Here is a 20,662-nt window from a genome sequence, read left to right as displayed (position 1 = left end):
CAAACCTGCGACCGTAGCGGTCGCGCGTTTTCAGACTGTAGCGCCTAGATCCGCTCGTCCACTGCGGCCGGTAGAAGCTATCACTCCCACGCTTAGTCTTTTGATCCTGTATCCTCAAACGTACGCGTTAGTCACTCCTTAGCGAATAAACTTGATGTAAATTCATTTCCAGAAGAAAATCTCTTCGGACCTGGGGTGACTGCATTGGTAAAGAAACAGAGCAGTGTCAGATTGTTTTAAATAATGTTTGCTGTTATGTTCAGTAAACTAGTGGAGAGATGGTATTAAAATATACTCTGTATTAATGCAAATGAATTACAACTTACCATGATCACCTTACCACAAAAATCTATTTTAACGAAATATAAAGTATTTCTAAAACTATGGTTGCCTAAATTAGAAAGGATTACTAAGAGATGACGCGATTAACAAAAGTCGTGGGATTTCTCCTAGCAGCGTATACGACCTCCTTTTGCCCGGCGTAATGCAACACCACGACATGGCATGGACTCAACAAGTCGTTGGAAGCTGCCTGCGGAAATATTGGGCTATGCTGACTATACAGCTGACCTTAATCGCGCAAGTGTTGCCGGTGCAAGATTTTGTACACGAACTGACCTCTCGATTACATCCCATGAATGTGCGACGGGATTCATGTTGTGCGATCGGCGTGACCATATCATTCGCTCGAACTGTCCAGAATGTTCTTCAAACCACGATTGTGAACATTTTTCCGGTGACGTGGGGCACTGTCATTCATAAAAATTTCATCGTTGTTTGGGAACATGAAGTCCATGAATGGTTATAAATGGTGACCAACTAGCCGAACACAACCTTTTCCAGTCAATGATCGGTTCAGTTTGACCAAAGAACCCAGTTCATTCCATATAAACATGTACGACACTATTATGGAGCTGCCACCAATTTGCACAGTGCTTTGTTGTAAACTTGGGTCCACAGCTTCGTAAGATCTGCGCCACACTAGAACCGTTCCATCAGCTCCTACCGACTGAAATCGGGACTCATCTCACCAAGAAACGGTTTTCCAATCGTCTAGAGTCCAACCTATATGATCACGTGCCTAGGAGAGGCGCTGCAGTCAATATCGTCCCGTTAGCAAGGGCACTCGCGTCCGTTGTCTTCTGCCATAGTCCATTAAAGTTGAATTTCGTCGCACTGTCCTAACGGATTTTACGCAGTGTTGCTTGTCTCGTAGCACTGACAACTCTACACAAACGCGGTGCCCTCGGTCGTTAAATGAAGGCAGTCGGCCACTGCTTTGCCTGTAGTGAGAGGTAATGCCTGAAATTTGATATTCTCGGCACACTCTTGCCACTGCGGGTCTCTGAGTATTCAATATCTAAAATTTTCCGAAATGGAATGGAAATTGGAAATTTGTGATAAGGTTCTATGGGACCAAACTGCTGAAGTCATCGTTCCCTAAGCTTACGCACTACTTAATCTAACTTATGCTAAGGACGACACACACACACACACCCATGCCCGAGGGAGGACTCGAACCTCCGACGGCGGAAACCGCGCGGACCGTGACAAGACGCCTAAGACCGCGCGGCTACCCCACGCGACCGAAATGGGATCCTCCATGCGTCAAGCTGTAACTACCTTTCGGCATTCAGTATCTATTGATTCCCGTCGTGTGGACAAAGTGACGTCGGGAAACATTTTACAAGAATCACCTGAGTGCAAATGACAGCTCTGGCAGTGTACTGCCCTTTTATACCATGTGTTCGCGATACTATCGCCATATGTATACATGGATATCGCTATCTCATGACTTTTGTCACCTCAGTTCACTTCGAAACGGTCTGTTAACGTGTTGTCCTGTGTCACACTCAAGTGGTGTGGAAGTGTGACATTTCATAAATAAAATTGTCTATTCACGAAAACCAAAAATTATTTAAACGAAAGCATAAAGAAGTATTATCAAGCGTGCAATTTAATAGTTTTCACCTTTGTACTATGGAGTACTGAGAGTAGTGTGCAGATTTGCGATGGAGAAGTTTTAGTAAGATCCCCTTACTGGTTTTCAATCTGGCTACTTGTAGCTCTGTCACCAAACAGGAAAAGAAAATCTGGTCTCCAGCGAGGTATGAACTGAGAGCCAACGCAGCCTTCCCCTTACAGTGAAACCCCATTGGCTCACAGCTAGCGGTGGGCTGTGCTATTCGTCTCCCTTACACACTAGTGGTTCAAATGGCTCTGAGAACTATGAGACTGAACATCTATGGTCATCAGTCCCCTAGAACTTAGAACTACTTAAACCTAACTAACCTAAGGACATCACACAACACCCAGTCATCACGAGGCAGAGAAAATCCCTGACCCCGCCGGGAATCGAAGCCGGGAACCCGGGCGCGGGAAGCGACAACGCTGCCGCCTTTCTTATTAGTGTTTTATTGTGTATTTTAATGGCTTATAACCGATGGTTTGAATTTGTATGCTTTTAGTTGGGTTTTAAATAATGGGCCGTCAACCGTTTTAAAACTGAATGTTTCCTTCTTGTCAAGTCTTGCATTGTTTGGGCCTTCAGCCTCATATAACATATTTTTGTGGATAAAGCTTTGGGCCTTCTGCCTTTTGAAAATTTATTGTAGCTGTGTTTTGCAATCATGGGCCTTCAGCGGTATGAAAATTAAAATTCCTTTCTAGTTAAATCTTAGATTGTTTGGGCCTTCAGCCTCATTTTTTTAAATATTTAAGAATAAAGCCTTGGGCTTGTGCCTTGTAAAAATTTATTGTAATTGTGTTTTGAATCATGGGCCTTCAGCCGTTTTAAAAGTAAAATTCCTTATTGCTAAGTATTAGATTGTTTGGGCTTTCAGCCTACTTATTAAAAATTATTAAAGGGTAAAGCTTTGGGCCTTCTGCCTAGGAAAATTTATTGAAGTTGTGTTTTTAAATAGTGGGCCTTCAGCAGTTTTAAAATTAAAATTCTTTACTTGTCAAGTCTTAGATTGTTTGGGCCTTCAGCCTCATTTGAAATATTATTTAAGGATAAAACCTTGCACTTTCTGCGTTTTGAAAATTTATTGTAGTTGTGTTTTAAATCATGGACCTTCAGCCATTTTAAAAATTAAAAAGATTGTTCCCTTAAGCCATAAGATTGTGTGACACATTCAGTCGATAGTTAATTTCGAAAATTTGCGCTGTAATGTTTGGGCAATTAAATAAAGTCATATGTGTTCGAGTGTAACTGTCAGCCGCTCATTTTTGGCCCCTTTCCACAATTCCAACTACCTGTTCTGTCCTGCTGATTTAACCAAGAGTTTCATAAACCTTTCTGCAGTGTCTCATGCAGTGAGGGCATGTGACACTGTTCGTGGTGGCCACCCGTCAGATTGGGGCGTTGAGCTTGGCTTCCCCCTTGGTGCTATTCACGAGGAGCAGGCTATATGCGGGCACCAAGTTTCACCCTCTCAATTCTCCCACGATCATCACCATCATCATCATCATCATTCAAAACACACACACACACAAGTACATACATGTAGTACTACAAATAGTGCGTAATAGAGCTTGTTGTAAACAAACAAAACTTAACTGTGAACTACTCATGTTGTTCAATAGAAATGACAAGACAATATCAAATGAATTAAGTAGGATAATTCCGCTCCGTTTAGGAAGTAATAAACGTCAATTAAGTGTGAGACGGGTGTTACAATTAATCAAGGAAAACCCCCATTTGGGAAACGGGGCCAAAATTAGTTGGATACTGCTGAGTTGCAATTTACAATTTCTTTATTGATTACTTCAACCACTGAAAGACATTTCTTTACCACTTGACCGGGAGCAGATCCAAAAGCTAGCAGGCATGAGTGCCTTTTCAAAACAATTTACTTTACAGTTAACGGCAAAGCCATTTTACTTAAAACTGGCTTTGATAAAACATTTGATAACAAATCAACATTTTCCAAGTAATGAACTTAAAAATTTTACTTTACCGTTAATAGCCAAGCCTTTTTACTTAAAACAGACTTTGATAAAGCATTTAATAACAAAATTAAAACTTTCCAAGTAATGGAATAAAAATACCAATTTGCATACAATTTCGCTTCCGAACATGTAGGGAGCCACTTCTTTCAAATTTTGGCACAACAAGATATTAAATTACAAGGGATCGCTAACAGGGAGGCAGAACTAGCATTTTCAAAGGATGCCAAGTAGATTAAAACAATCAAAGTAAAGATACAGTCATTCACCTTTACAATAACTACGAATTTTAAAGCCACAGACGTGGCCCCCGAGTGTTCACAGCAAGAGCTTACAGCCTTGTCCCGTCAACTCGTCCCACACGTCTCGCACCGCCAGGATAGTCCATGCGGCTTCTTGGAACAAGAGCCAACTCTCCACCGCCACGCCACACCGTGGTCTCCACGTAGGACTTTCTCTTATTCCTGATTTTAAAAACCGTCCGACCGACTCGTTACTGTTAGACAACGAACCGGCCATCCCCCCAAAGATCTTATTCCCTGACACAAAGCTAATAGGAAACAAAGACTCGAAGATCGATAAGATCTGACACGCCGCCAGAGGGGAATCTCAACAGAATAGTACGCAGCATAATGATAAATATGAAAGAATCAAATAACGATGGAATGGAAAGAATCAGAACAATATTTACAGCGCGATATATGTTGAGAGCCGACACACGGCTCAAAATGGTGGAGCGATATACTTCATACACAAGTCATGGGCTAGCGGTATACACACATACAGATAGCGGTAGCATCGCGTACGTGAGGTGTAAAAGGGCAATGCTGTGAGCTGTCATTTGTACTCAGGTGATAAGTGTGAAAAAGTTTCCGATGTTACAAGAAGGGACTTACAGACTTTGAATGGGGTATGGCAGCACCCGACCCCACGAATGCCTTTGCTAACAGAATGACGTAGCCTGCACTGCCTCTCCTGATCTCGTGGCCATATTGGTTGGGGGGGTGGGGGGTGGGGGAGGGAAGGGAATGGCGCGCACCCTCCCATTGAGCGGCCGCCGGCATTTTCACCCCCTTCGCCAGTCAGCCCGCACCCTAGCTATTCGTTCGTTTCTTTCGTCAGTCGACTCGACTGAATAGAGTTATCGCGTAGTTGTACTTTCCTATGTAGCACGCGCGCTCGCGTCATCGTATTTTATACGGTTCTGTCTGGCGAGAACTGCGATCATAATGACGGTGCTATGACATATTAGAAAAGACCTGTTTTTATTCCAACGATGGACCGTGTTACGACTGACATGAGAGAACGTATTGCTGAAGATAATATATATCATTTAAAATTCAATATACTTTTACCCTCAGAACTTCTGAAAAATGACGGTAATGATCTGGCACATAAACTGAATCAGTGCTTAACTGAACTACCGTTCTTTGAAGAGGAATCACTCTTTGTGACTAAAAAGAGACTAATGGAGAGATCGTTCAAAACAAGCAAACAAGCATAAACACCCTTAATGACCGTGATTCTGTTATGCAAGCATTGACTGTTTGTCCAAGACATGACAATCCTAGTTTGTACACGCTGTACAAAATTTTTGCTTGTCTGCCTGCATCTATTGCTACAGTAGAAAGAAGTGTTTCAACATTGCGGCTGAGGTCGACAATGAAGAAGGATCGACTTAGTGGCTTAGCTGTGTTGAACACTCACCCTGACATTGATTGTCCTACTGACGTAATTAACCAATTTGCCAGGAAGAATAGCTGCAATGAAGGAAGAGAACCACAATTGTTACTTTCTTATATCATAGCTGGCATTGTCCTGTATATGTGTATAATCAGTTTAAATAAAATTTTATTAAGCCTTGCATGTGACTTGATTACTTCTTTTACGGCGAAAGTAAAGGTAGCTCAAGATATCTTTAGCGCCCCCTCCTTGAAGTTTTTCTGCATCCGCCGCTGGGTCAGGTAAGTCCCGATTTCAGATGGTAAGAGCTGATAGTATGGTTCGACTGTGGCGCAGACCCAACTAAGTCATGGACCCAATTTGTCAACAAGGCACCGTGCAAGCTCGTGGTGGCTCCATAATGATTTGCACTGTGTTTAAGTGGAATGGGCAGGGTCCCTGGTCCAGCCAACTCGATCATTGCCTATAAATGGTTATGTTCGGCTACTCGAAGACCATTTGCAACCGTTCATGGACTTCATGTTTCCAAACCATGATGGCACTGGGCCACAACTGTCCACGACTGGTTTGAAGAACATTCTGGACAATTCGAGCAAATGATTTTTCCACACAGGTCGTCAGATATCAATCCCATCGAACTTCATGGGACGTAATCGAGAGGTCAGGTCGTGCACTAAATCCTACACTGGCAACACTTTCGCGATTATGGACGGCTGTAAAGGCAAAGAGGCTCAATAGTTCTGCAAGGGATTTCCAACAACTTGTCGAGTCCATGCCCTGTCTAGTTGTTGCATTACACCGTGCAAAAACAGGTGCGACACAATATTAGGTGGTATCACATGATTTTTGTCATGTTTTAATTTCTCTCTGTCCCTGTGGCTAAGTGTGTGATATGTATTTGCTGTGCTGTATAAATCTGATGGAGACCTGGATGGAGCATCATGGAAGAAGCAGACCTGTGGCACTAGGAGCCAGCGACCAGAGCCTCTAGGCGGTCTAGACGGCTTCTAAGCACTAGGCTGTTTGGAGCAGGGGCATTGAACTGGAGACTGGCCCTCATATAGGAGTCAGTGGGGCCCTTTGTTCTCTGGCTCAACCCTGGTGGGCCACGAGCAGGCAATATTGCAACAACAGCAGCAACATCCTGTGGGTTCTTGGAGTCTGTTTAAAAAGGGCCGGTATAATGGACATTGGTGGAATCTAGTTTTTTGCTGGTAATGCATTTCCTAGAAAATCATGGGAGAGTGTCAGGCTGGTCGGAAGATACCCATCTCTGCTTCCTGGTGAGAATTTCGGCAGTTGTTTATTGCTAAAAGGCTTTTTCTTTTTCTCTTTTGGGCATGAAAGTACGACATCCGGATGGAAGTCCATGTGGAGTGAGAATTACTCATTCTCACAATGTGAGATTGCATCTCATTGGGTGATCTAAAAATATCTATCAGTGGGAGTTCGAAGATTGGAGATATAGCCCATTGGGTGACGACGTAAAAAGATATCTGAGGAGGTTGGTTTTGCTAAGAATTGCATGTGCCAGAAGTTAGCCCAGTGGATGAATTATAAAACATTTGCTATGTGGGCCATCGTATCACTGTTTTAAGGAATATCTCTTGCGCAAGCTGATGTGGAACCGTGATCCCAATAAGGACATCAACATGAAAATAATAACACTATTTCCAAAAACCATCATTTCGAAGGCATGCGTGATTATTTATTGTATTTACAGAAATACGGTCTAAAACTAACCAGTACTTGAATCAGTTCACCTGTTTCCTCCCTTAGACAGAGTAAGGTTCTTTCTAAGGATGTGTAACCACAGAAATCGATAGGCATTTGGCTAAAAGGACTATTTATGGCCTTCTTCACACAGACTTACCACTCTACCTTACTTGAAGTACATCTCTTTTCTGCTTTCGTAGGTGTATACAGACAAACAGAACTCTTGGAATGCTGCTATCATGACGAATGGCGAAAGATGGCGTAACAAATGTGCTTTCCTAATAGTCCAGGAAACGAAAGATGCGTCGTACCTGCAACTAGTCCTACCTCTGACCCAAATATCAAACCTGTTTTTCGTGTTTGCCCTTTATTCACTGTTTTAAGTATCCGAGGCTCTATGTTAGTGGACTAATGAGGAACCAATCCTATTCTTTGGACAGAGCGTGGGTGTGGCGGGTGTCACTGATTTTCTGCAGCCTGCCACGAATTCCTATCCTGTGCCAATGTCCATTTGAAGTAAACGTCTTCAGTTATTAATTGGATACATTTGAATCTCTGTCTTCCCCTACAGTTTTTACCCTCCACAGCGCCCTTGTGTACCGCAGAACTTACACTTTGATGTCGTAACACATGCCCTAAGATCCTGTTCATTCATCTTTCCATGTGTTATTCCCCTCGTCGATTCTTCAGAGAAACATCCTCTTTTCTTCGGTTTTCAGTCCATCTACATCGTTCGATAACACCACATCTAGGCGCTTCAATCCAGAACTGCGTTGCTACTATTGTCACAGGTTCGAATTGTGCCTCGGTCAGGGATGTGTGTGATGTACTTATGTTAGTTAGGTTTAAGTAGTTCTAAGTCTAGGGGACTGATGACCTCAGATGTTAAGTCCCACAGTGCTCAGAGCCATTTGAACCATCAAATGCTACGATTCTCTTATTCCCATGTTCCTCAAAATCGATGTTACAGTTTCAAACAATATTGTCTTCCAAACAAACATTCTCACAAATTTCGACCTCAAATGAAGGCCGTTGTTTGCTGCTACTATGCTTCTTTGGCTGGGAATGCCCTCTTTGCTTGTGCTACTCTGCTTTAATGTTATACTTGCTTCATTCATGACATGTTGTTACTTTGTGCTCCACAACCCTCTTGTTAAGTTAATCGCTTATCACATTTCTGCTATTCCTAATTACTTTCTTCTTTTTTTCGCTTTGCCCTCATGTGCTGAGTAGAATGTTCATTCCATCCAGAGTATTATGTTACTCTCCTGGGCTTTCACTCTGTATAGCAATGTCATAATTGAATCTTACATTGTCTACTTACATTGATGTGAATGCCTGTCAAAAACTTGATCAACCACCTTTTGCATTACAGACAACTGTGAGATGTGCAGGAAGAGAGTCAATGAATTACCGACAGGGACTTGGAGGCATACTGACTCCAGTGTCATGGCCACCTGAGCTAGGTTTTTCGGTTGAGGATACATGCCACAAACAGCCCAGTTGAGGTGATCCTATAGATTCTCGACTGGGTTTTAATCCGGGGAGTATCGTGGCCTCATGCTGAGGAAAAAGAAATTGCATGTGGTTGTGGACATGGTCCCCAAGGATAAATGCATACTTGTGTCGACTTCTTGCGCCTTCCAGAATCATGAGATCATCCTCGAAGTGCCACGAAAACGTTCCTCAGAGCATAATTGTTGAACAGTGTTTGCCTTCAGACGTTTCACACCATACCCACCAACAGCCATCTGTCCGACGGAGAATAAAACGCAATTTATCTAAAAAAGCCACTATCACCACTCAGTGAACCTGCATTTGCGGTGCTCATGTGCAAATTCCATCATTCAGCGCCCATGAACAGCACTCAGCATGCTTACATAACCCAAGTGTGTGCTGTGGAGCCCCATATGTAACAACGTTCACTGAATTGTCGCTGTGTAGACACTGTTGGTAGCCCCTTCTTCTATTTCTAATGTCGCTAATCATATATCTCGATAAAACAAATAACACATTAGACTAACCTGGAAACGCTCTATCGAATACGTAGATTTCCGCTTTAATCATCATTTTGTGTGCAACTGCAAACTGACGCTTTGCTTCACCATTGAGCGTCGTATGAAAGACATAATAAGCACCGTTTGCGTGGGCTGACTCCAGCTACACAATCCAAAAACGTAACTGCAAATATGTGGAGAAAGACCAGAGAAAAGAGTGCCTGACGACTCTTAGGAGAGACACGCTGTTTATTGCATTGATGACCTCTTAGGTCCAAAGTCGCCCCTCTGCTCCCTAGTGAGTCAGTTCCATCACTCCGTAAGCGGAAGATGGCATTAGCCCATACATATTTCGAAAAATATTTTTATAAGATCTCCAGCTATACAGTAGAAGTTATGACACAAGTGGTGCAGGTGTCTTCATTGCTAATACTTCTGCGGTTAGCTGACAAGGGTGTGGAAGGAACTGAGGGGCATAAAGAAGTAGGCGAGCTTCAGTTTTGCAGAAATACTTTATTGAGAAAGAGGCCGTGTGGAGGCTACTCCAGCTTGTTGAGGAAGGGCGCTATGGAGGCGGCGTCCTCGCAGTCGGGCATCATCTTGCCGTTGAACTTGAGACACGCGTCGGCGCACAGCTGCCCCTCGAAGTAGGGGCCGAACATCTTCTTGCACTGCGCGCAGTTGCGGATGCACACGCTGACCGCGTTGGCGTCTGCAGGTGGTGCGATGTATGACGTCACCAACAGCACGACTAGCAGAGTCGCCAGGGGGCAGCAGCGGCGGGCGGCCATCTCTGCAACATGGCTCTCTTACCTTACTTAATACCTGACTCTAAAGGTAAGACAAGACTAAAGGATAGTATGTTCAGGTGAGGCAAGTGTCACTGTTAGACATGTCGAATGTAAGGCTAAGAGTATAGGTAACAACGTTATGGTTAATGAAGCTCTTGATTTGTAGAGAATAGTCGCTTAATGGCATCGAAACACTGTGTACACTGTTTCTGAAGGGGAACTCTCCGAATGCCGAAATTTGATTGTACAAATGAATACCTTAAATTTGTAATAGCAAATCGAAATTTCGCGCCGTTATCCTGTAAGTTGGTAAGCGTGCTACAAACAGCATGCGAAATGGCCTGTAGGTGGCTGCATAGTGCAGATGCACACATACCGTCGCAGTATCAGTATAAAGATGGCCGCCCCACTTGCGACTTGCACCAGGAAAGAACAGCATTCTGTTTTTTCGTAGTGAAGGTGTGAAATCTATTGACATTCATCCATGAATGAAGGTTCAGTACCGTGATGCATGTTTGTCACACCAGCACATCTACAAATGGAGTAGGAGGTTTTCAAATGGTGTGACTTCAGTGGAAGATGCTCCTCGTCCAGCTCAGGTACAACAAGTTATGACTCCACAGAACATTGCAGCAGCTGAAGCCATGGTGAAGGAAAACCCCCGAGTGACACAGAATGACATTGCAGCATGTTTACAGATTAGTCATTATTCACACATTGTGCATGATGTGCTCCAGTTTCACAAAGTGTCTGCAAGATGTGTGCCACAGCAGCTGACTCTGAAATGAGAGAATGATGTGTTGATGCTTGTGAAGAACTTCTTCAGCACTTTGAACGAGAAGGTGATGGCTTCCTTGCAAGAATCGTTACTGGGGACGAAACCTGGGTTCACTTCCACCAACTGGAAACGAAGAGAGCGAGGATGGAATGGCGCCATTCCTCATCACCAAAACCAAAGAAGTTTCGAACAGAGCCATCAGCGTGAAGGTTATGCCGACTCTCTTCTGGGACGAAAAAGGCGTCATTTTGGAACATTACATGCCTAGAGGGACCACTGTCACCAGTGCATCATACACAGATCACTTAAAAAGTCATCTGCGGCCTGCAATCAAATCAAAGCGACGTGGATTCCTGTCAGCAGGTGTTCTTTTGCAACATGACAATGCAAGGCCCCACACAGCCCGTAGAACAATAGCAACATTCACAGACCTGCATTTTGAGTGTCTTCCTCATCCACCATATTCACCAGACCTTGCCCCAAGTGATTTCCATATGTTTGGATCTCTCAAAGACGCAATGGGAGGAAAGAAGTTCCGTTCTGATGAAGATGTATGCCACGCAATGCATGAGTGGTTGCACAGACTAGCAAAAGATTTTTTTTCTAAAGGAATTTATGCACTTTGTAAGCGCTGGAGGACTTGCAGTGAGCGTGGGGGAGATTGCATTGAAAAGTGATGCAGCTTTGTACCACTTCTGCACAGTAAATAATATTTAAAAAATGTTTAAGGTTTTCATTTGACTCACCCTCGTAACAATGTTACCACATAAACAAGTGTCGAAGATTTCTCATTCTTAGGACTGAAAACACATGAAAATATATCCTGGAAATATATGCATCCGGATTTTACACAGGAATTTAGCATTGCCATCCTCACTTTGAGAATACTGTCCACTGCAAAATCCACTGAAAGGAAAAAGCTGGTTTACTTTTTTTATTTGACTCCATTGCTTCGCATAGGGCAAAGTAGTGCGCACTATTCTGTAAGTGACGAACAACAGTTTACAAAATCTAAATTGCTGGTTTTCTTTGATAGCACAATACTTTTATCCTGCTTTGGGGTTCGTCATAATACCTTAAGAGCCCATAGTTGTATGTTTTTGCATATATTAGTAAACCATCCCTAGACTACCTTTTTCGAGAGTTATCATCGTTTCTTTTTTTTAAATTTTTAATCAATTTCCTGTGAAATATATGTGTGATGATTCGTTGCATGACCGTGTAGCTGCGACTTAGATGGTCTCATTTCTAATATCGTGTTTTTTTTTGTCATCTACCGTATGAGACTGTTATAAAATATGAAATAATCTCTGAGATGTCCTCAACAGATCAGAAAAGTATAAAGACGCAATTGCAGTGGCTGTGTTTCTCCGAATTATGATGCAGAAGGAACATTGCATCGAATTTCGGAATAACACAGGCACTGCAGTATCCTATTGATCTGTCGACACTGGGTGTGCAACTTTCGAGTAAACTGTCTCCCTTGTACAGCAATATACGTAAAGGATGTACGAGTACAGGTTGTCAGCACATGAGTGACGACGTCTGGCCATGAACTGTGCTCGGATAGCCAAATGGTAAGGCGACCCCTCCCAATTAGCGGGAAATCTGGATTTGAGTCCCAGTCCGGTAGAAATTTTCATTGTCATCTCTCCATTATACAACTGATAGTCATACACTGGGAAATTAAAGAGACCTTTGGAGAAAAGAGAACCACTTGCATGAATATCAAGAGCTCAGATGGAAACCCTGTTCTAAGCAAAGAAGGGAAAGCAGGAAGGTGGAAGCACTATATAGAGCTTCTCTACAAGGATGATGTTCTTGAGGACAAAATAATGGAAATGGAAGAGGATATAGATGAAGATGAAATGGGAGATATGATACTGCGTGAAGAATTTGACAGAGCACTGAAAGGCTTAAGTCGAAACAAGGCCCCAGGAGTGGACCACATTCCATTAGAACTACTCACAGCCTTGGGAGAGCCTGCCCTGACAATACTATCTGGTGAGCAAAATGTATGAGACAGGCGAAATATCCTCAGGCTTCAAGAAGAATATAATAATTCCAATCCTAAAGAAAGCAGGTGTTGACACATGTCAAAATTACCGAACTATCAGTTTAATAAGCCACGGCTGCAAAATACTAACAAGAATTCTTTACAGACGAATGCAAAAACTCGTAGTAGCCGACCTTGGGGAAGATCAGTTTGGATTCCGTAGAAATGCTGGAACACGTGAGGCGATACTAACCCTACGAGTCATCTTAGAAAATAGATTAAGGAAAGGCAAACCTACGTTTCTAGCATTTTTAGACTTAGAGTAAGCTTTTGACAATGTTGACTGGACTACTCTCTTTCAAAATCTGAACGTTGCAGGGGTAAAATACAGGGAGCGAAAGGCTATTTACAGTTTGTACAGAAAACAGATGCCAGTTATAAGAGTCGAGGGGTATGAAAGGGAAGCAGTGGTCGGGAAGGGAGTGAGACAGGGTTGTAGCCTCTCCCCGATGTTATTCAATCTGTATATTGAGCAAGCAGTAAAGGAAACAAAAGAAAAATTCGGAGTAGGAATTAAAATCCACGGAGAAGAAATAAAAACTATGAGGTTCACCGATGACATTGTAACACTGTCAGAGATAGCAAAGGACCTGGAAGAGCAGAAGAACGGAATGAACAGTGTCTTGAAAGGAGGATTTAAGATGAACACCAACAAAAGCAGAACGAGGATAATGGTAGGTAGTCGAATTAAATAGGGTGATGCTGCGGGAATTGGATTAGGAAACGAGACGCTTGAAGTAGTAAATGAATTTTGCTATTTGGGGGGGCAAAATAACTGATGATGGTCGAAGTAGAGAGGGTATAAAATGTAGGCTGGCAATGGCAAGGAAATTGTTTCTGAACAAGAGAAATTTGTTAACATCGAGTATAGAGTTAAGTGTCAGGAAGTCGTTTCTGAAAGTATTTGTACGGAGTGTAGCCATGTATGGAAGTGAAACGTGGACGATAAATAGTTTAGACAAGAAGAGAATAGAACCTTTCGAAATGTGGTGCTACAGAAGAATGCTGAAGATTAGATGGGTAGCTCACAATAGCTAATGAGGAGGTATTAAATAGAATTGGGGAGAAGAGAAATTTGTGGAACAACTTGACTAGAACAAGGGATCGGTTGGTAGGACATGTTCTGAGCCATCAAGGGATCACCAGTTTAGTACTGGAGGGCAGTGTGCAGGGTAGAAATCGTAGAGGGAGACCAAGAGATGAACACACTATGCAAATTCAGAAGGATGTAGGTTGCAGTAGGTACTGGGAGATGAAGAAGCTTGCACAGGATAGAGTAGCATGGAGAGCTGAATCAAAGCAGTCTCTGGACTGAAGACCACAACAACAACAGTCGTCCACATTCGTAACTGTGAATACATTTCATGTATAGAAAAGTATAATGTGGGATGGACGACAGTGAACAGTTTTTCTTTTGTTTCTGTGGCAGTACAGAACCAGCAGAAAGTTAGAAAAACCCCGTGTGCATGTGCTTGCCTGCCAGCCAGCCCGACAGGGTGTATCGGAGATATTTTGTTTCTGCCAGATTGGAATTAGAACAGTTAAAAGCACACTACACCTCGCAATAAGGTTCAGTTGTCCCATACAACGTCGCAGGGTTTCTTGTAAATCAGTTTCAAATGTTTTTCCTTAACAGGTATTCCTCAGTACGACCTCCCTTGCAACATCCTAACACGTTTCTCAGGCTGTTTCTGACCAGCACGTATAATGTAACTGCGACTAGAACACAATATGTATAAAACATAGCATATGGCAACAGACTGACAGATGTTAAACTAAGCAGTTTTGGCTGACAAAACATCAACGAGTAATGTAGCGGTATTTTATCCAAAAAAATGTCTAGTCATGAGCGAATGGTGCCTGTGCACCACAGTTAGTGCCCAGACCTTAATGGATGATACAGCAACTTGAATCAAGGGTAGCAAAGCAAAAGCAGATTTTCAAATGGTCGCTTAGAAAGGGAAATTCAGAAAACCATAGTTTAATTCTCGCATCGCTGGAAAAGTAGGTTATATAGATATAATTGTCGAGGTATTCGAAATATCTGGAATCTTAAAAATCTGAACAAATATACAGGGCCCTTTGGAATCCTAGTAAGATTCTATAAAGAATTTTCGGATGAATTAGTACATCTTTTAACCATTATATCCTCTAGAAGCGTCAGCAAAATCTATGGCCAGCAATTTAAAGAAATCACAGGTCACGCTCTTCTAGAAGAAACGTAGCAAAAGTGATCCACGAAACTATAGACATTTTTCAGATCATATAATTACGTATAATAAGTACTGTCTGAAGAAGACTACACTAATTTTCAATCAAATAGTGATGCGATGACAAAATGTTTCAAATGGCTCCGAGCACTATGGGACTTAACATCTGAGGTCACCTGAGGTCCATCAGAACTGAGAACTACTTAAACTTAACTAAGGACATCACACACATCCATGCCCGAGGCAGGATTCGAACCTGCGACCGTAGCAGTCGCTCGGTTCCAGACTGAAGCGCCTAGAACCACTCGGCCAATGTGGCCACGCGGTTCTAGGCGCTTCAGCCTGGAATCGAGCGACTGCTACGGTCGCAGGTTCGAATCCTGCCTCGGGCATGGATGTGTGTGATGTCCTTAGTTAAGTTTAAGTAGTTCTAAGTTCTAGGGGACTGATGACCTCAGATGTTAAGTGGCAGGCTATGTCAAAATGATGCAGAGATTAGCAGTTGGACTCAGATGTTCAGAAATGTAAAAATGCGCACTTCACAAAACGAAAAATAGTAGTGTATCCTATGAGTACAATATTAGTGAGTCACAGTTAGAATCAGCCTTTTTATACAAATATCTTGGAGTCACAGTTTGAGTTGTGAGCCTTAAGCACGCTGATTGCAAGGAAGAGTTCCAGTTTCCCAACAACAATGGCTAGTCGTTCGACGAACAGCTCTTGAGAGCTAGCCGGGGATTTGAGACCCGCGCCAGGTTGTATTAATGAAAGAAACCTAAGAAATTCAGAAAACTGAATGGCGATATAACTATACGGAAGCTATCAGTATTCACGTTCAGAAGAGAAACTTACATATTCGTAAAATATTAAACGTTCTATATCTCCCGTACATTCTCATCGTTACGTGTAGAATGAATGGAACAATTGGGAGAGAAAAAGAAGGTTTAAGAAGTAAACTGGAAGGTTTAGAGAGATACGTTCTCGTTCAGCCAACCAAAAAACTGGACGTTTTTCGAGAATAAGTGCAGTATCTGTATGGAACCTGTAAGGAAGTTGACATCTGCAAGTTGGAGACAGAGCTGCCCCGTGTCTGATGTTGTGTGGAAATACCAGACGGCCGCTGGCCAGTCACAAGGTTGCGGAACAGAGTACTCACCTGTGTGAAGAGAGAGTGGATTGTAGTGAAGTGGTGCTGGTGGCACTGTAGCCCCGGCTGTCGGGCCCGCTGCTTATATATAGTACAGCGTGGATCTCCGGCGCCCTGGGGGATGGCTCTCGCCCCAATCCGATTTCCTTAAGAGGGCCGGACACTCCACAGGACGTCTCCAACTTGCTTGCTAATCTCATCTCACTCTGTACGCCACTTCTCCCCATAGCTCTATCGCTGTTCCTTCATTCTGCAGCTCACCTAAAAATACAGTACGAACAAACTGCAATAATAGCGCTATTGAAAAAATTACCATTGTGTGACATTTCTGTTTGACGATGGGCATTAGTAATTCAAGCAGGTCTATTGTTAGCTGATCTAAAATCACAGGCAAAAAATTATATGATTGAATTCCCAACACATGGCACTGTTTCTGTTTTACGATAGGCTTTAGCTTTGAGGACGCTCTGTCGTGTGTCGATCCAAAATTATAGACAAAAGAATATATACAGGGTAAGTGGCGTAAGACTTAACACTCCTTTTACTTCGTGAACGGCTTTCGATATCGAAACGAGGGTTTCGGCAAATGATAATACGCTAGGGCGCATTTATTTTGCTATGTAATAAGGAATCTTAGCTCTTGTATCGATCGAGATATTGAAGAAAGTACGATTTCACAGATGAAATGATATACCTTTCAACTACATGTGAAAGTGCTTAAAGAGACGAATACAGTGATCTTATTTCTGAGATTAACTATTCACAAAAGAATCCGACGTGTATTCTAAAATTGCAAAGAAAGTCGGCCGAAAACTGCAGTTGCGTTGTAAAACTCACAGGCCGGGTTATGTCTTTGTATCAAGTCTATAGACTGTTTACTTGTTTACACTACAGAACTATCAGCAACTGTGTCGGTTCAAATGGCTCTGAGCACTATGGGGCTAAACTTCTGAGGTCATCAGTCCTCTAGAACTTAGAACTACGTAAACCTAACTAATCTAAGGACATCACACACATCCATGACCGAGGCAGTATTCGAACCTGCTACCGTAGCGGTTGCGCCGCTCCAGACTGTAGCGCCTAGAACCGCTCGGCCATTCTGGCCGGATGTGTAGTTTGTTGGCAGGTCATTTATGCTTTTATATTTCTTGCATGCATACTTGTTAACCAATGAGTAGAAGTTAGACACGCTGCTTTTATACGGCAAATGTAAGACAAATGCTTTCGCAATAGTAATGGAAAACTGCCTGACGAAACTAGTTCTTTCCACAAAATCCTGGGAACGTACGTGTATCTGAAATAGTTTTCCTGATGCGCCAGAAGTTATCATATTCCGTAATTCCATTTACAAATATCATAGGTGATGGTCTATGTATTGTAGGAAATGAGGTTTCATGATAGCAGTGTAGGTCTGTCCCTAATGATTGTCGGCATTTTTATGGAACATCATTCAATTGCGCTTACCACTACTGACGTTGAAACCTTTTGCAAAAGAATCCAAGAAATGCAATAAAACTTGGAAGCTACGCAGCCAAAGTTGGTTACTGCGGTGTAAACACCGCCATCCAGAGCTGCCATGCCATGCAGCAAGACAGGCCTACGCTACTATGACGAAACTTCATTTCCTACACGACCTACATAGACCGTCATCTATGATTTTTGTAAATGGAATTACGAAATATGCTAGTTTCTCTCTCATCACGAAAACTATTTCAAATACACGTACGTTTCTAGGATTTAGTGAAAAGAACTAGTTTCGTCTCGCAGCTTTCCATTACTATTTCGAAAGCATTTGTCTTACATTTGCTGTATAAATGCAGCATGTCTAACTTCTACTCATTGGTAAACATGCATGCACGCAAGAAATATTAAATCATAAATGTTAAATAGCAATACATGTGACAGTTTATTACAGCTTACAAAGGAAAATTTAATTATTTCAGGTATTTTATACAATGAAAAAACATTATTGAAATCGGTGATCCTGTTATACAAGATACTTGTTAAAGAAAATATTAAAATATTTTTTGTCAAATAATGGCTTTAGTGAATTTTACTGCCTTGTATTGCATAATTTGCATTAGGTGTTAGTTTAGTTTATAGACAGCTTTTTAGTTAGATGTGGTTTGATTTTTAGAATAACTCTAATATAATGTAAAGCATACTCGATGTCTTCATGACGTTGGTTGACTGTAGGATGTTGATTGCAGTGCTGATACGAAGGTTATGAAGCGTAGAATCGTCGTCCGAGGGCCTACGTATAAAGGTACTAAAGATGGATTCCCCCCCCCCTCCCCCCAGATGCTGGATAGGTGGTGATGAATCGGCTGCAATTCACCCTCGGCGCCGGCCGGGATCGCCGAGCGGTTCTAGGCGCTCCAGTCTCGAACCGCGCAACCGCTACGGTCGCATGTTCGAATCCTGCCTCGGGCATGGATGTGTGTGATGTCCTTAGGTTAGTTACGTTTAAGTAGTTCTAAGTTCTAGGGGACTTATGACCTCAGAAGTTAAGTCCCATAGTGCTCAAAGCCATTTCAACCATTTTTTTCACCTTCGGCTCCCGGCTGCTACCTTCCTTCTTTCCTTCCTTCCTTCGGAATGGACCAGAACTCTTGCACTTCTCTGCATCGCGGCCGAGTATGGAAGGATGGCAGCTCGGTGGAGATGCACATGAAATAGGTCGGGTACGTATTATAAAAACTGTATTGTCAGATGTTTGTGTCTTGTAAGGTAAAGTCAGGTGGTTAAACAAATCCAGAGGCTTAAACTTTGTCATCCTCGCGGTGCATTTTAAGATACGAGGGGGCGCGACAGATAGTTGTGACGCACGGAGCTGTACTACAAGCGGTTCGGCGAATATTGGTCTGCTCCTCGCTCCGCTGCAATTTGTCAATAATAGTTCTCTCGACGCAGACTGCGGCTGATACGTGAATGTTCATGCCGAAGCAAAAACGTCGACTCAATATTCCGATGCACTTACCAAACACAGTCTTTCACAAGTAGATCAAAATTGCAGTTCCGGTACGTTCTACGCTCGTACTTGTCTTGGGTTCTCACACTAACGTACATGGTTCAGAGAACAATATCTGGTTTTCACAGTCATTGCTCACTGAAACAAGCACTTCACACAAGTCACACGTAGCCATGTATGCAGAAATGTCACCACACAAAACCAAGCGTGATTACACTGTTCACAATCTGAAACTTTTATAACACAATACACAGTAAGTTGCGAGAAACTTTGCCTTGTTGTAAAGTTCTCAGAGAATCACAACGTTTGTCCATAGGAAAATACGCCAAAATGTGGAAGTCTCTATTGACGCACTCACCTTGAATTGTCCCATTTAAGTTCCACTGAAGGTTTAGTTAACACACTCCACGTGAAAAAAAATTTACACACGCAATGGAGATCCCATCGTAAGATTCACAGTAACAAATGCTGATCATTAGACCATAATTACTGTCCAGAATTAACACAAGAGGTTTAAAAAATTCAGTCATTGGAGAATTACACTCATTTACACATTTACGCGAGAAAGCATAACTTTACTCACACAAATGAAGTTTCTATTGCTCAGTCAAGAGAGGAAAAAATCTCGCGGCTTTATACCTGCTGGCGGAAAGCAAAAATAAGGAAATGAAAAGTCAATTGGATATTACGTACACATGTGAAGCATGTATATTCTGGTAATTGAAAAGGAAGTCATTTCCTTTGATTCTTCGTGGAGACTTTCCTACGCTAAGACAAATATAAAACATACTTAGAACTATACATGCCCATAAATTGAGAATCTACTTTTAAATGACTATGGAAAATGAAAACGTTCATCAGAACCATAAAAACTCTTTAAGTACTAAAATTTATTTTAAAAGAATAGCAAAAGATTTATGTATTTCTTTCTTTAGCTTTATGAAAAAGAGACAAATAATGCCTATGAAAATGTCGTCAAGAAACTGAATAAAATTTCTTGGCTTGTTAAATGATTAATCACTTCTCTAAGTAGTAAATATTTCACACTATTCAAAAAATACAAACTTAAAATGTAAGTACTGAAAAACAGAACGTATTAGTAACATACAGGTTGTTAGCTAAGTACACATATACACATCATAAAAATGAATCACATTTCAGTAATAAAGTTCACTTCACGTTAAGTAAGAAGTGTTCGTTTTATTATGTACACCTTATCATTCATACTACTTTCTCAGGTCCAAGTTGGTATACAACCATTTAACTTTATTTGTAAATGGCACTTTTAACAAATAGCTACCTTTGTGAGGCATCTCACTTATTACGTAGGGTCCAATGAAGAGTCTTGGCCACTTTTTATTC

At 42.1% G+C, this 20,662-nt stretch overlaps 1 protein-coding gene across 1 annotated transcript; it reads right to left on the bottom strand.

Annotated features, from left to right (window-relative positions):
- Nucleotides 1–9,840: 9,840 nt before the first annotated feature.
- LOC126266898 (eclosion hormone-like) lies at nt 9,841–16,379 on the bottom strand. The gene is made up of 2 exons (XM_049971566.1): nt 16,339–16,379; nt 9,841–10,140 (listed from the first exon to the last, which is right to left on the bottom strand). The coding sequence occupies exon 2, from the start codon at nt 10,136–10,138 to the stop codon at nt 9,887–9,889; it is 252 nt and encodes an 83-aa protein (XP_049827523.1). The 5' UTR covers nt 10,139–10,140; nt 16,339–16,379; the 3' UTR covers nt 9,841–9,886.
- Between the last annotated feature and the right edge of the window lie 4,283 nt (nt 16,380–20,662).

This window comes from Schistocerca gregaria, chromosome 4 (assembly GCF_023897955.1).
Source record: "Schistocerca gregaria isolate iqSchGreg1 chromosome 4, iqSchGreg1.2, whole genome shotgun sequence".
In the NCBI taxonomy this organism is placed as follows: domain Eukaryota; kingdom Metazoa; phylum Arthropoda; class Insecta; order Orthoptera; family Acrididae; genus Schistocerca; species Schistocerca gregaria.
This window is presented reverse-complemented; position numbering and strand designations above follow the sequence as displayed.

Excerpts from the sequence above, each read along its gene's own strand:
- LOC126266898 (XM_049971566.1), bottom strand. The coding sequence starts at position 10,138 with ATGGCCGCCCGCCGCTGCTGCCCCCTGGCGACTCTGCTAGTCGTGCTG.